Below are 16,220 nucleotides of genomic sequence, written 5' to 3' on the forward strand. Positions count from 1 at the left end.
TTTCTAATTGTTTGCTAGACACAGCACTTTTTTTAGTGAAAGAGCAAAATTTCAGGTCTCCCATCAGCCACTAAGGAGTTTAAGCACTTGTCATTTTGTATAATAGGGTTCAGCTAAAAAAAAAAAAAAATTAAAAATATACTATATTCCACTTATTTTCTTGTCTTAGTCAACTGGCACTGGCAACAACAACAAGTACTTCATGTTGGTTGGTGGGGTTTGGTGAAGACATTTTCTGCTCCATGATACCAAGCATGCACTAACAGTACTGCCTTGTGAAGTGTGATAGTAATCCAAAAGAGCTTCCTTTTCATCCTGACTCTAGTATGCAGCATACAGCTGCTACAGATTCAGAGAGAAATTCAAAAACGAGGAGGTAGTCTACAAAGGTCATTATTTATGTGGTAATATGAAATGACAAGCATGTGTAGGGAGGCAGTGTTTTTTCTACATATGGTCCTCTAAATACTTCTAAAGCCATTCTTGCACTTCAGGAAAAACTAAGAACTGCATTCAGTGACAAGAAGATACAGGCTTCAAAAAGCGTGTTGAGAAACAGGAGAGGTATCTAAGTTCATATAGTATTCTTCCCATTAATTAGAGTTACATGGACATGTCAAAGATAGCAGGGAAAAATAATAATAATTTAAAAAAAAACAAAAACCAAAAAGAACCAAAACACTTTTTATTTAAAAATACAGTTAAGAATGGCATTGTAATAAATAATTTCAATCTATGTGACAAAACCAACCAAAGAGCTATGAACCTGCAAAATGTAACACAACAGTAGATTAAGAAATGCCATCCGGGAGTATGTTCCAGCAGCATTTCTTAAGTAACCACAAGAACATATATTTCATGTCCCAGCAGTGAGATGGTTCTTCTTCTTCTGTTTCTGGGATGAACAAAAGGGCAATCCAAACCACACTGTGTACTTCTTGAAGGTCCAAAGAGCTGTATTATCCCCAAATATTAAATAAGAAGAATAACAATCAGTTATCAATCAAGTAGTGCCAGCTGTATCACAGGGAAATTAAAACCTCAAAACAACCTTCTTTTCAGAGAAAGAGATGAATAAGCTGAGCATTATCTAATAATTTCCACGAATTTTCTCATAGTTATCAAGAGGGTTACAGTATCCATTTAAAACATAGCTGATGGTAGCCTGTGTTTAAGGTCTACAGTAACGACAGAAAACATCCTGTATGTATAGCATCTTTTCTTGTTGCACTCTTATCTTCTATGTTTATTGAAAAAATTCTTCACAAGCTAGAAAACAAAATCTCTGCAGTGAACCGAGAGCTTCTACAGGCAAAAAGTCCAGAAAATGGACTGTTCAAGCATGAGCTGTGAAATTGTTTATGGTCCTAGACCTAAAGTGCTTTATCTTCAATACATTTTCAATAGGATGTGTCCTTGAAAGTGCAAAACTTCGGAAAGCAAAAACACGGACATTTAAATAAACCTCTATGTTGTATGTAGTTGTATAAACAGAGGCTGGAATTCAGGGGCCTATTATGCTATGATAATTGCAGCTTTTCCCAATTTACAGTAATATGGAATAATATTGCAACAACAGAATAAAAACAAACAAACAAAAAAAGAGTATCTCCCTCAGAACAGACAGAGCAGAGAACATCAGGGCTGCCAAATCTTTGGAGGTGACTCCAATGGAAAATCTTCCCCTGCTTTCTCTAAGTCTTCTCAATTTGCATGTCTGCAAAAGAAAAATTATATGAAAAAAAAATATCATACTACAAAATATGAAATAATCAAACATTTCTTTGCTTTGTGGCTCTTTCTCAGAGTTTGGAGATGCCAAAAAATTTCCTTTCATTTTCAAAACAAAAGGTTTAAAATTAAATCAATAAGAAGGTCAAACAGAAACAAAACATGATCATGGTAAGAAATGGTAGTTTAAACACAATGGACGGTAGAGTGTTTGAACAAATGCAGTGAAACAAATACAACCTAACAAACACAGAGAAACTGCAATGACTTAGGTCATCTCTTCTTTTAAAATCCAATACAGCTCCCCATCTGTCATTATCTCTGGTAGAGTATCCCTAAGCCCTGACTGTTTTGTTCGGAGACCTATACCTGCTTGCCTTTCTTTAATTTTACGGAAGTATTGCAAGGAGGGATATGGGAGGTAATTTAAGTTCTTTTAAAAGTCATAGAGAAAGTGAAAGAAAAGCTTCAATAACTTCACCCTTTTTTTCCCATGCCACATTGTGTTTTGGGAGCTTCAGAGACACAGTCATTTATTTTCCCACTTGGCTGAGACAGAATCTCATAACTTGTTACACTTTATGTGGCAATGACGGGCTCAGGTCTCTACCCCCACGCTGTCATCATCGTCATTCCTCCAGTTGTCTGTCAAGACTGCTAATGGTCATTAAATATGAGGATAACAGATGATTTACTCCACATTAAATTTGCCACTGTTTTTACCATTATCATTTATGCTTACATTTCAGCTCCTGATCTTCAAAAGAAGGATCTCTGCAGTCATGCACGTCCTTATCTTTCAACAGCTCTTGAAACAAACCACACACACAGATAACAGTCAGCACTGATAAGAACCATTCACACAATGACAGAATTTAGTTAAACTTGTCTTCCAAGAAGTATATGACTTAAACTGGGAAAGAGACTAATACTGAATACTGCATCTGTTTTGGACATGTATTTTTAAAATAGGTTTTCTTCAGGAAAAATCCTGACTATATGGACTAACTTGCACAGAGCAGTGTATTTGAAGTGGTCTCTAAATAAAGCCAAACATATAAATAACAATAAAAATTTAGAAAATGATCAGTAGAAAAGACTAAAGTATTGTAGTCTCTCTTCCCTATGTAGGTATTAGCCCTATTCCTTTTGCTGCCTGACTGTCATGGTGGTACTGGCCATTCAGCAAGCTTTATTAAATAGCACCAGTGTCGGAACAGGAGGGAAAAAAAGTAGGGAATAAAGTGTCATTGACACCTCTATAGAATAAATGCTCAGTTAAATATTTTATTTTTTTAATTATTATTTCCATAAGACAAAATTGAGCTAGATTTATGCCACAGGTACATACTTGTTATATTAATTGATGGTTTAGCCATACGTGTCCTACAGTCCTTATTTGCTTTAGCTGAAAGAAAATAAGAGAGAAAAGTCAAAATGAAAGCAAAATACTCATTTTAGATCTACTGAGGTTTTAAGCACACTGGTGGTGAAGGGAGCCCTTAGCACAGTATTGTCACTGGTTCTCAAAATTCTCCACCTCTTCAAGTCTTCAGTGCCCACAGTCTGTCAGTTTTCCTTCCTATTTCCTTTCTATTTGGTTTACAAGCCAAAACTGTATTGACACTATCCATTAACATAACTGAAAGGTAATGGCTCAAATGTTTTCTCCTTATACATTTTTGCCTAACATGTGAGCATGTTGGGCAGTAGAGAACAAGAAGGGAGTCACCTTCTTAGCCAGGGGGAAACAAGCTTATTTCCAGAAAGGCTCTGCTCTTACATAGTTGCCTGTCTGGGCATTTAGGTCAGCTTGGGTTTTAAAAGAAAAAAGTTCTCAGTACTATTTTGGCTTCTGAATCAGTTCTTAGCTTATGACACTTAAATACATATAATCATGTTAATCATATATGTTGCGTATGCTATCACATACACAAACACGTGATTAATAGTACTTATGCAATGTAATGGAAATTCCTGACCTTTGCTGAAATCCCCAAAGAGGAATCTTCTGAGAATTCAAGGATATTGCTGTCCCTTCTTCCACTTTCATGTTCTACTCCTGTTCCTATCATGTTCCTAGGAGAAGTTTATTCTTAGGAATTTAGGCTTCTATACAGCCTTTATATAGCCTGCCAGCATTACCACAAGCCTGTTAAGCTTCACAAACACTTATCCCAAGGCATGTTTCCATAGCACCTGTGCAGGAGATGAATTTGTGACAAAAAAACCCTGAATATCCACATTGAGTTCTATCTTGCACTTATTTTATGGAGTTTGAAAAAGAAAGTTCAGCGTAGATGTTGTTGATACATCTTTTTGTACAGTTTCCAGCCATAAATGAGAGCTGTTTCTGACTTTCACTAGGGAAAAGAAAGCTGGCAGACAGGAAAACCACAGTTCTATTACACAGACTGAGAAAGCAAATCTCATTTGGTGTACAAGCTTTTAAGATAACTCTTCAAACTATGAGTTACTCCCAGCTTAATTTCATGGCACATACCTATTTATATCTACTATAAGACATGAGCATTTCAAAAGAAGTGCTTAGCTCACTTCTTGTTCAGTTTTTTGGAGCACTTCTTGTAACATTTCACAAAGTCACATGGGTATGACATTATAAAGCTGAAAGTACTGTATCAGTGCCGCCATACTCCATCTATTCATACAGCTTTAGAGTCTATTTATTTATTTATTAATTATAATTTTAGGATATAATTTGTTATAATTAGAGGAAGAGCTCTGGCTAAGCAGAGAATGTCCAGCAAATCACACTTTCTGGAAGAAAAAGAGAGTCTATGTCCTCTGGAAGCAGGGACAGGCTACTTGGGGAGGTTACAAGGAAGTTGCTAAGGTATGCAGGGAGGAAGTTAGGAAGGCAAAAGTCCAACTTAAATTTAGATTGGTCACTACAGTTAAAGGATATAAAAACTTATTTTATAAATATACCAATGGTAAGAGAAGAACCAAGGAAAGGGATCTGGGGGTGTTGGTTGATGCTCGGATGAACATGAGTTGATAGTGTGCCCAGGTGGCCAAGAAGGCCAACAGTATCCTGGCCTGTATAAGAAATAGTGTGGCCAGCAGGAGCAGTGAGGTAATCACCTGCCTGTTCTCAGCTCTGGTGAGGCCACATTTCAAGTATTGTGTTCAGTTTTTGGTCTGGAGCACAAATCTTATGAGGAGCGGCTCAGGGTGCCTGGAGAAGAGGAGGCTCAGGGGAGATCTCACTGCACTCTACAACTTCCTGAAGGGACGTTGTGACGAGGAGGGGTTTGGCCTCTTCTCCCAGGCAACAAACAGCACCCGAGGAAATGGCTGCAAGTTGTAGCAGATGAAGTTTAGACTAGACATAAGAAGAAATTTTTTCCCTCAGAGAATGGTCAGGTGCTGGAATGGCTGCCCAGGGAGGTGGTGGAGTCACCATCCCTGGCAGTGTTCAAGAGGCTTCTGGATGAGGAGTTTAGTGGTTTTCTGTAGCTATAGTTATGGGAGGATGGTTGGACTACATGATCTTGCAGGTCTTTTCCAACCTTGTGATTCTATGGTATTTTTAAATGAGCCTTTATGAGTATTTTGAGGTTGGTGTGACTTTACAGTATGTGTTAATATGAAAAGTAAAAAAGTACCACTGATGATAAAATACTTAAACAAACCCTTCTTCTCCCAAGGAAGCAGAGGGATGGTGGTCAGGGCAGGAAAGTATTTATTTCAGGTTATGCAAACATTTGAAACTTTAAAAAAAAAAAAAAAAAAAAAAAAGAGAGAGAGAAATGGTGTATGAGAGTGTTGTTGCTTAGATACTTTACAATCACATTCTCAGGTCTTTCCTCTGGCTTGTTAGCAAATAAAAGCAAATTACCACTAATACTTCAGCTGTTTCCAGCTGTGTGATGCTGATACTATCCAATCCAAGACAGTCAAGTCAACAGAAAATGAGCAAAACATAACAAGGAAATGAAAGAAGTGGGAGCAAGCCACAGTGGGAATATCTTGTGAAAAAAACATCTTTCAGACTGAAAATTGGACCGATCACTTCACATGTATCACTTCTACAGTATTTTAACAAGAATGAGGATGTATCTGGAGTTCATAACAGATCAGTTTTTAAAAAGTGTGCACGCTGTTTACAGAACACATTTTAAAAAAGGCTAAAAAAACCTGAAATGCCCTTTGTACTCTGAGCATTTAAAATAACTTTTATTTCTGGTAGGTTCAGCAGCTGTGCTTTGATGCTTCAGTATAATATCACATTAATCATATTGCTCTACCTATATGAAAAATTAATAGACTTATGATTAAATCACCTGAGTGTGGCTGGCAACCCATTCCACTCTGCTATCCTAACAGGTCATATCTGATTGAGTCAAGCGAAGAAAAAGAAAGAAACAGTGCGGTAAAAAAACAAGTGGTTTCATGATTAAGGATCTAAGGAGGGTTTTTATGATCTCATCTTACCTTTGTGAACATGAATCAACAGGAAACATTGATTACAATTTAGATACACAAAAATAAACATCTTGAATGTACCTTTCCTTATGCAGACAGTAATTGACACTGATCCAACGAGGACACTCACAATGAGAATTGGCCAAACAAATGCTCTCAGTCTGCTCTCAGTCCACAGCACGTCATCAGTTGAATCTTCAGGAAATAGGAGTAGGCAAAAGGCATTGCAGAATTACACAAGATTCTCCCTTTTCCTTTCATTTTAATTATTACATTTTGTTACGATAATTGATGTGGTAACAGCATCTTAGAGTTTATCTAAGGCCAACAGTGCACTTCACTGCATTCATTATTTGATAAATATTAGATAAACATTATCTAACAAATTCCTATCTGCCTTTGCTTCCTGCATTCCATTGGACTGTGCCTTTCCTTCCATCACAAATCCTGCTTATCACCAAGGTACATAGTGTTATACCCAGCTTAGTGTCCTTCTGTCAAGACTACAGGAAACAGGTTCTTGACTAAGTAAAGAAGGCATTGCTTTATTCTGGTAAAGCTCTGAATGCAAAGGATATGTTGCTTCCCCAGGCCTGGATGCCTTTCTTATCAGCACTGAACTTGCCTTCCCTCCACCCTTTGAAAGGATGGCTTACCTCCCCCACTCTCAGCTGCCTGATTCCACCCTGTCAGTCACAAAAAACACAAGCACTTTTAGCAAGATGTTGAATTTATATATGCCCACAGCAAAAGCTGTACTGGCAGGAAAAGACCAGGTTGTTCAAATGTTCAAAAAGACCAGGTTATTGACAATTCTCATAGTAAAGACAGAACTTTTCTTAAAGAGTGTTTAATTTATATGAGAGAGTCTCATTTGTGATCTCCAGTGTTGATACAGTGGAAGCAAACACTGTTAGTAAAACAGCACGGGTATTCCTTTTCAGCCTTTCCAAAATAGTATAGGAATGTGAAACAAATAATGGCTGATTCAGCTCAGAACAAATGACACAGTGTCTTGAAATATATAGCCACAAATGAAATTTAGAGAAGTTACCTAGAATGTACAAATTCGCAGATGTATTCTCTTGAGTTTCTTTATTCCAGAAGATGCAACGAAAATTTTCACGAGTTCTGTTTTTGATCGTGAGAGTGCTCGTCACACGATACAGCTGATCACTTCCAGTTTCATAACTTGTATTTGCCTTATTGGTCAAATCCTGACATTCTCCATTTTGCCACATCACCTCAGCTTTTGGGAATCCTTTTGACTGACAAGTTAACTTCCACTCTTTGTCTCCTGTGCTTACCACTTCTTGGGTTATACTTCTGTAAGGAGCTAAAGAGACAAAAGAAGATCTTTACCAGGAGGAAGCCAGCATCTATGAGCAAGATACCTTTTCCTCATCTCCAGACTCCTGGCCACAATTCTGTGCATTAAATAACGCTTCTGGTAGGGAAAGAAAATATTACTATTGTGTTTCTTTGTGTAACTGGGGGCACAGGATACATCACACTGTTGACACAATGTTGACACAGCTATCTAAATGGCATTTACCAGCTTGTTCCTTGTATGTTAGAGAAATTAAGGTGAGCATATGGATTCCACCTGGACAGATCACAAGGTTATACAGTGGCGCAATGGTCACGAGTCTGCTGCTGCCTCTGGGGAGCTTTCTTGAAATGCTAATGCAGACATGGCCTCCTCACAGGACTGCCCCAAAATCTTCCCACAGTATCTTAGAACAGCGAACCTCCTGCAGTAGAACTCTCACCCTGAACTTTCAGGTTGATGGTCTTGTAGTCAGCTCCCCCATACTCAATAAGGCAATGGTAAAGCCCCGCATCTCGGAGTTTCACGTTGCTGATCTGAAGGAGAGACTGCCCAAGATCCAGATTCTCTTTCAACAGCTTTATCCGTCCCTGAAAATCACTGTGCTGACTTCCAGAGTCTTCCTTCCCTTTCAGAAGTACATAAACATCCTTTCTAACATCATCTTTTTTTTCCCAGATAACGCTTAAATCCCTGAACTTTAGTTTCCCATTCACTGGAAATATACATTCCATTGTCACGTTGCTGCCAAGTTCTGCAGTGTAGAGTGATTTGGGAGCTTCAACTGTGAATAAAGCTGAAAAAGAAGATTTGAAAAATGTTATTAATTTTCTGTTATAAGCCTTATTTTGGAAGCCTAGCTTAATCAGGATCTATGATACACTTCTAAGTGACATTTTGAGGACCAGAAGTATCTGCCATGTTCTTGTTGAGATTTTTGGATTCCTTTTCCCAGTAACAAACAGGTGCCTGCAGACACACCTGCTTTGTGCAGGGATTCAGTGAGGACCTGTTCTAAAAACAATAGCATGTGCGCTCCCACCCCCTCAGCTGTTGCTTTCAGAACACTGCTACAGTAACAAGCAACCATTAATACCTCTTGTGAGAATGTTCTGTTTTTAGAAGTGCCAGTTCTTTTCTTGTGGGATGTTCAAGAGCACATAACAAGTCCGTAACAATGCCAATTAAATCTCGCTTAAAGCAGAAAATACCTCGCCTCCATCATGTCTATGTTTGAGACTCTGACAGGGATTTCAATCTAGTCATACATCAAAGCACTCATATTAAGTACACAGAGCTCGTGTAATGTGGAAGCCTACAATTACATTTTTATTTAAAACATTCAGCTTAATAAGTAAATAATTAATAAATTAGTACCTGCAGGAAAGCTGAGAAATTAACATTTCCTTGCTTACACAAAGAAAGGAAACAAATGGTTCAGCTACTTCTTACAACTCAGCTTCTTACCATTCAGGGAACGCCAGCAGAATAGAAATATGTGCAAAAACAAAAGCTTTTCCATCATGTAGGCAGAACCTAAAATGATAATGGATGAACATAAATATCTGCTTATTTTCTAACTTGCACTATAAAATACAATTCATAGCCACTGCACACAAAGAAGAGGACACAAGGCACTGAATTTCACACTAGCAAAGGCATGACAAAGTTGCATATGTGACTGCATCAGGGGAGGCTGAAACCTCCATGGGGAGATCCAGGGAGAGCACCTGATTTTACTTCCTTTAAAACACATTTGTTAACTATGTCAAAACATGAACCTTATCACTATATGTCATATAGTAAATGAATGCTCACAAGTACCCATCTGTTCCTATAAACTATATCAGAAATCATTTCTCCTGATGGGAAAAGAAGGAAGCAGTTCCCTGAACACACTCTCTGCACACATAGTGGTTGCAGTGAGCTCAGTTCTTCCGTGAAAACTGCCCTTATTTTACTATACTGACCTTTGTAGCACCCGGGACTTCACAGCACTTATTGCAGAGCTAATGAAGTTACACATATAATCACTTTAAAGAGCACTTAAACAGCAATGCCCTTGTATAACCGCCTACAAACAAAACCTTGAATTTCTGCTGCTTTAGCTCTGAACATGCAAATGAGTCAGTTTTCCCTCAGAATTTTTCCCCTCTTTACTAACATGACTTTTATACTCCTACACAGCACTTCAAAATTACAAAACACTGATTAATGTTAATTCACACACTTACCTTCTCACACCCACTGCTCTTGCTTAAGTGTGAAACTTAAGTCAGAGCAGTAGTGAGATCAAACAGTAGTATATCTTCAAAGCACACTTAACAAAAGCTTAAGCTGACTTCAATGGAAGTCTTTTGTGAGTACAGAGAACTCCACAATTTGAATTAATAAAACTGTCATTTGGGACACACAAAGAACAGCAGAAACAAGGAAAGATTGCATTCAACTGTTCTCTGGTGGTAACAGAAATTTGCATAAGAAATTAGGAACTATGGTAACCATCAGGCTTCCCAACTCATGAAATTCTCTCAGGATTGCAAAATTTACCCAACAAACAGTTTGGTATTTCTCTTGTTTTCAACACTAAGGTGATAAATTAGCAATATTGCCCTGAGCCACTAAGACATGTATGCCTTTATGGTACTGTGACTTAAGAGGATGAGGCTCCTCCCAGTAATTTGATTTCAGCTCCTTTTTTTTCCCCCAAATTGCTGCTACCTGATCCCAGTACAGTGTTTGTGGGATGGCAAGGCAGGTGGAGCTGAGGAAGGGAGCCCATCAAGCATGCTGCTGGGCAGGTATGAGCAATTAGAGAATGGGGTTCTGCTAACAGTGACATGAAAATATAGACAAGACTCAAGGTAAAAGGTAACACTTCATGAATGAATACATCACAGTCTTATTAACATGTCTGGATACCCAATTCACTCTTTAAACACAAAATATATTCTTAAAAGCAAAAGCAGTCTGATTGCCCAAGGATGCCTAGGTGATGTTACATGCATTAGATTCCCTTCATGCTTGCTGCCCAAGAAAACAAAGCTTCTTAAATGAGATAGAAAATTCTCACAGCTGTCTCTCAGCAACATGCACTCCAAGCACGGCCTGCACAGAATAAACCACAGAGAGCCCAGTGCAGATGGGCAAATTTCAGTGTTCCTTATGTCAAAGCCATAGAATCATAGAATGGCTTAGATTGGAAGGGACCCCAAAGATCATTAAATTCCAACTCCCCGCCACAGGCAGAGTTGCCACCCACTGGGTCAGGCTGCCCAGGTCCTCACCTAGCCAGGCATGAGCACCTCCATTGATGGGACATCCACAGCTCTCTGGGCAGCCTGTGCCAGTGCTTCACTGCCTTCTGAGTAAACAATTTATTTCTAACATCTAACTTAAATTTCCCCTCTTTTACTTTAAATCCTTAAAATACATGACTGTTACTTACAAAGTTCCTCAAGACGGAGAAAGTCTGCTGTGCCGCTGTACTCAATTGTTCGCTTTCAGTGAGGAAAAGAAGTAGGTCCAAGTCAAATCCAAAAGCACTCAAAAATGCTCACTGCAGTAACCAACTGGTCTGCTTCACCCTGAGCAGAAGCATGCCCAAGCTGGCTCAGCTGAAGCAGCTTGAGATGTAGATGCCAAACCAAATCCAGAGCCTTCTCACCGCTTTTCTTACAGAACCTGCCACAATGCTCCTTCTCTCCTCCGACTGATTTCTGACTTCTGTGGATAACGCTGCTCTAAAGAGGCAAAAATGTAATTGTAGCAAGAAACAGTCTTCAGCGCAGCTGGCTGCACAGTTCTTTCACAATCACATGGAGATGACAAGAACAGAACTACTTGCCCAAGCCTTCTTATAGCAGAACTTAAATGTTCAAGTAACTCCACTTCTTTAGGAAACTTCCCCATTATTGGAAAGTTCCCCAGCAGGGAAAATTCTCTGTTGCTAACAGTGGTTAACTGTGACCAGAGACAAAAATGGGAAAATCAGTGCTTGAAATGCCACAGGCATTTTAAGAATTGTGTCACGTAATCAGAGCTATATGGAGGCAACAGTTCTTGATCCCTCTACACTAATTCAGGAAAACTTTTTCATGATTCTGGAAGTCATTAAGGGATACAGAAAACAAGCAAGAGAAGAAAAGGAATGTTACTTACGTTCACCTGCTGACTGCAATGGGACAGCACTTCAGTGTAGGCTCCTCTAATTCTGTTTCTTTTGTGTATCTCAAAAAGTGGAGAAGATTCTCATAAGAGATTAAATACTGTTGTACCATTTAAAAGTTTCCAGGAAATATTTTCTCCTTTAACCTGGCAGCCCACTCACAGTACCTGTCATGGAAGCAAAAGCACATAGCGGGCAAAATTGGTCAGATTTTTTACTTGAAGTGTGGGAGGCATGATTGGCATATGAAATAGCAAAATGTAACATTTAAGTTCTGGTAACCTGAAAGTACTATGGGAGGCTGAGGTGGTGAATTTCCATAGTAGGAGAGACTGACGACAGTTTACTTCCACTAGTTTATTCTGTGCTTAAAAGCATGTGTAAATGACATTTTATTTCCTCTGAAGTGAAGATGCAGCAAAAAGAAACCAAAAGAGATTTGTAAAACAATGACTTTGAGACCACAGAAGCCATCAGTGTAGCCAGCTGTCAAAGCCATGAATTTAGTTTCCTCTTTTTCATTACCTGCCTTGAGCTCCCGGAGCTGGATTTTCCATGCAATCATACAACAGCGAACAAAAGACCACCAAAGTTATTTTTCACAGTGGTAGGCATATAGGTTTGTATGTACATAGATACCTGCACTTTTATATATATGTATCATTTACAGGTTTTAAAGAATAAACTATGTGGATATAGATAGAGATGTGAAGTCATAGAATCACAGAAATGCTTGAGTTGGAAGGGATGCTTAAGGTCGTCTTGTCCAACTCTCTGCAATGAGCAGACACCCACAGCTCCATCAATTGCTCAGACCCCCATCCAGCCAGACCTTGGCTGTCTCCAGGGGCAGGGCATCCACCATATCTCTTGGCAACCCATTCCAGTGACTCACCACCCTTTTCGCAAAAAATCTTTTTCCTTACATCCAATCTAAATCTCCCCTCTTTTGGTCTGAAACCATTTCCCTTTGTCCAGCAACAACCTCTTATCCTATATAGACAATATAGATGATATAGATTTAGATATACATGTACCTGTAGACATGGACATGGGTATAGATGTAGATATAGACACTGATTCCATATCTATCAGCTGTAGTAGCCTTTTTATTTGGTTTGCTGTTTCGGGGGGACAGATGTTTCTATTATTCTGATCAGGATTTCCAGACGGACATCCCAGCCCTACCAGGTATCCCCGGGTAAGACGCAGGACCGGAGCCGCCCGCGGGCAGAGACCCCCCGGAAATCACAGCGGCTGCTCCCCCCGTCCCCGCCTGTCAGTCCCCTACCTGCCGGCTCCCAGCGGCGGCTGCGGAGAACTGCGGTAATCGGCCGCGGAGATGTGACCGAAAAGCGCCGGCGACGGGGACGGGCGAGCAGGTGAGGCGTCCCGACATGCGCCTGGCGGCTTTGCATTCCCGAAAGCCGGGGGATTTCAGTAAATGAAATCGAAACAGAAACTGAAATTGTGCGGGGCGGCGTAATCAAGCAGGGGAAAGCGGCCCGTGGAGCCATTCCCATCCCCGCTGCCCAAATTCCCGAGCCCGGGTGGACGGGGGCTGGCGTCAGAATGCTGAAAGTTAGACCGCTTCCGACGCTCCGCCCGGACGGATCGTACAGAACGCAAAATTCCGATCACGAGATCGGATGTTATAACCTGGTACTCACCTTCCGTGCCGGTATAATAACCCTAATTACCCAGAAGAAAGCAACATGAAAACAAGAACTTTACTCAGACATCAGTGTATCAGAGAACCAAAATATTTCCTGACGTGTTATAAGAACACTTTAGCACTGACACACATACAGCAAAGGATGTAAAGAAAATTCAGAACGAGTGTCAGCTTGCGCATGGCGCGGCTATGTAATGGACACAGAGGACGCTGTCTACTTAAATATCTGTCACTGCCACCTTCAGTCGGTGGCTGGCATTTTTTGTGGGGCATTAAACCTGCAGGCGTCCCGAGAGCTCGCTGAGTAGCCACTTGGTTTGCTGCTGACCAAGGCCGATACTGTGGAGCTACTCGACGGAGATGCTCTGATCCCTGACCTGGTGAAGTCGAGACGGTGGGAAATATTAGCGGCTGTGGTGAGAGCTCCTCTGCACCTCCGTAAAGGAGCACAGCAAGGCAATAGTGGGTGGACTGAGTCATACCCTGTCATCGCAACTCCTAGGTAGGAACCACCAGCCCACCAGAAGCCACCTCCACAAAAAACACAGTCACAGTCTTCTGCCTGGGGAAGAGCTGCAGCCCTGGGGTGCAGTGCAAAGCCCAGCAAGGTCAGCCAAAGTCACAGCGTCTTTCAGATCAAGGGAGCTGCTGCTACTTGGTCACTGCTGAACTCTCCATCACCTACTGTGATGTGTGGTACACACTGCACACAGACATATCGAGTGCTTCAGGATTGCACAGGTCTTATGATACATTAGTAGGACCTGTCTGATTTCCCTGACATGCAGAACTGTTACTTTCAGCAAGAATCACTGCCAGCAATTGCTACTCCCATTCTCTGCATTCTAGATACCTTCCAAAAGTCATAGACCTGGATTTGAAATGTGACAGCTGGAATGCTTTGCTGTATTCAGCCATATTCTCTGAAGAACAAAGTTTATGCAATTACCTGCTAATTTACTGCTGAATATATGATGACAAAAATACTAATTAATGTTGAAAATTATATAACACTTTCTGTACAGAAATTCACCTTTCCATCTTTGTTCCTTTGTTGTCTTCTTGATTTATTCATTCACAACTGCCTCAACTTTAATACATGCTCTGCTGTGTTAATGGTTTGAAGTTTTAGTTTCACCTTATTGTAGTGTCTGGCAATAGAGACAAGAATGATTTTAAAAAATGATTCTGTAACTGTAGCTAATTCCATATACCACGTTAGTATGGGATATGGAAAGACTTCAGCTGAGAACAACAGCAATTCATACTCAGTACAATCAGGCCCTTCCTGAGGATTTCAGAGCAAAGAAAAACAGCTTCAGATAGCTTTGGACAGCTACATTTGTTTTGTTTTACATCTCATAGTCTCATAGAATCACAGAATGGCTTGAGTTCGAAGGACATTAAAGATCATTCAGTTCCAACAATACAAACAAACAAAAACAGCTGGGTGAATAACCAGCTGGAAGGCTGGGACCAAAGAATGGTGAATGGAACTAAATCCAGTTGGCAACTGGTCACGTATGATGTTCCCCAGGGGTTGGTACTGGGACTTGTTCCATTTAATACCTCTATTGATAATCATGAGAGAACCAGAAGCTAGTTTGCAGATGACACCACGCTGGGAGGAAGTGTCAGTATGCCTGAGGGTAGCAAGGCCCTACAGAGGGATGTGAACAAGCTTGATTGGTGGCTGAGGCCAGTGGGAAGAAGTGATTCAACAAGACCAAGTGCCAGGTCCTGCACTTTGGCCGCAAGAGTCCCAGGCAATGCTACAGGCTCGGGGCAGAATGGGCAGAAGACTGTGTAGAAGAAATGGGCCTGGAAGTGTTGGTTGACACTTGGCTAAATGTGAGACAGCAGTGTGCCCAGGTGGCCAAAAAAGCCAATGGCATCCTGGCTTGTATCAGAAATAGTGTTGTCAGATGGAGCAAGCAAGTGATTGACCCTATGTACTCATCACTGTGCTCAGTTTTGGGCCCTCACTACAGGAAAGGCACTGAAGTCTTGGAGCGTGTCCAGAGAAGGGCAATGAAGCTGGTGAGGGATCTAGAGCACAAGTCTTATGAGGAGCCTCTGGGCAAACACTGCTGCTTCGTAAACTCAACTTGTTAAGCATTGAGAAGGCTCAGAAGAGACATTATTGCTCTGAAAGGAGCAATATTATCTTCCTGAAAGGAGGGTGTGGTGAGGTGGGTCTTGTTTTCTCCTACCCAACCAGTGACAGGATGAGAGGAAATGGTCTCAAGTTGCACCTGGGTGGTTCAAGTTGGATAATATAGGAAAAATTTATTCTCCAAATGAGTGCTTAAGTGCTGAAATCAATGTAAAAAGTGACATGAATTAGTGGGGAAGTATTGGTCTTTTCCAACCCTGGTGATTCTATGATTCTGTATTTCAAAATCAGAATTAATTTCAAGATGTTCTCATGTACGCCCAGCTTCATAGTCAGGAAAGGCATAGCAAAAACAGGATTGTCAAAAAATAGCCCATCAGTAAGTCTTCTGAACACAAACTAATAGAGCACTGACTACTAATAACACATTAAACATGTGGTATGCATGGGAATTTTTAAATGTAGTTCTTAGAAGGATAAAAATGATGGCAACATCTGCAGTGTCCATACCTTGGCACAGAAAAATTGACCACAACAGTTGTGGTCTCCAAAGTCAGTGTGTTATAATGGGGGGTTTCGTTTGTTTGTTTAACAGCTGTGCTATAGGAAGTGCAAAAATATATCAAATAGTGTTTTGCTCACTATATTGCTGTAGTTACACAGAGAACAGCTCTAGTATTATAAAAAAAATGGCTGCATATTTTTTTATTCTAGCACTGGATTAAATCCTGTCAGTCTGAAGTTTTTGCTG

General features: G+C 40.4%; 1 protein-coding gene across 16 annotated transcripts; it reads right to left on the reverse strand.

Moving 5' to 3' along the window:
- Positions 1 to 670: 670 nt before the first annotated feature.
- LOC107306120 (programmed cell death 1 ligand 1) lies at positions 671 to 13,549 on the reverse strand. Of its 16 annotated transcripts, none has more exons than XM_085529632.1 (10): positions 13,349 to 13,549; positions 11,672 to 11,845; positions 10,959 to 11,253; positions 8,978 to 9,046; positions 7,953 to 8,306; positions 7,235 to 7,516; positions 6,262 to 6,375; positions 3,083 to 3,139; positions 2,474 to 2,539; positions 671 to 1,717 (listed from the first exon to the last, which is right to left on the reverse strand). In XM_085529632.1, exons 4-10 carry the CDS (start codon positions 9,033 to 9,035, stop codon positions 1,695 to 1,697), a joined length of 954 nt encoding a protein of 317 aa, XP_085385758.1. In that variant the 5' UTR covers positions 9,036 to 9,046; positions 10,959 to 11,253; positions 11,672 to 11,845; positions 13,349 to 13,549; the 3' UTR covers positions 671 to 1,694. The 16 variants fall into 16 exon arrangements, with proteins under 16 accessions (XP_085385758.1, XP_085385756.1, XP_085385754.1 ...); XM_085529630.1 differs by having other exon boundaries at positions 7,932 to 8,306; positions 10,959 to 11,248; positions 13,349 to 13,521; XM_085529628.1 differs by having other exon boundaries at positions 7,932 to 8,306; positions 13,349 to 13,521.
- Positions 13,550 to 16,220: the final 2,671 nt, after the last annotated feature.

This window comes from Coturnix japonica, chromosome Z (assembly GCF_054131305.1).
Source record: "Coturnix japonica strain WE chromosome Z, WE-NBRP24, whole genome shotgun sequence".
In the NCBI taxonomy this organism is placed as follows: Eukaryota; Metazoa; Chordata; class Aves; order Galliformes; family Phasianidae; genus Coturnix; species Coturnix japonica.

Excerpts from the sequence above, each read along its gene's own strand:
- LOC107306120 (XM_085529630.1), bottom strand. The coding sequence starts at position 9,035 with ATGATGGAAAAGCTTTTGTTTTTGCACATATTTCTATTCTGCTGGCGT. Across the intron at positions 3,140-6,261 it reads TACTGTCTGCATAAGGAAAG|CTAAAGCAAATAAGGACTGT; the intron begins GTACATTCAAGA and ends ATTTTCTTTCAG. Across the intron at positions 2,540-3,082 it reads ACCATCAATTAATATAACAA|AGCTGTTGAAAGATAAGGAC; the intron begins GTATGTACCTGT and ends GTTTGTTTCAAG.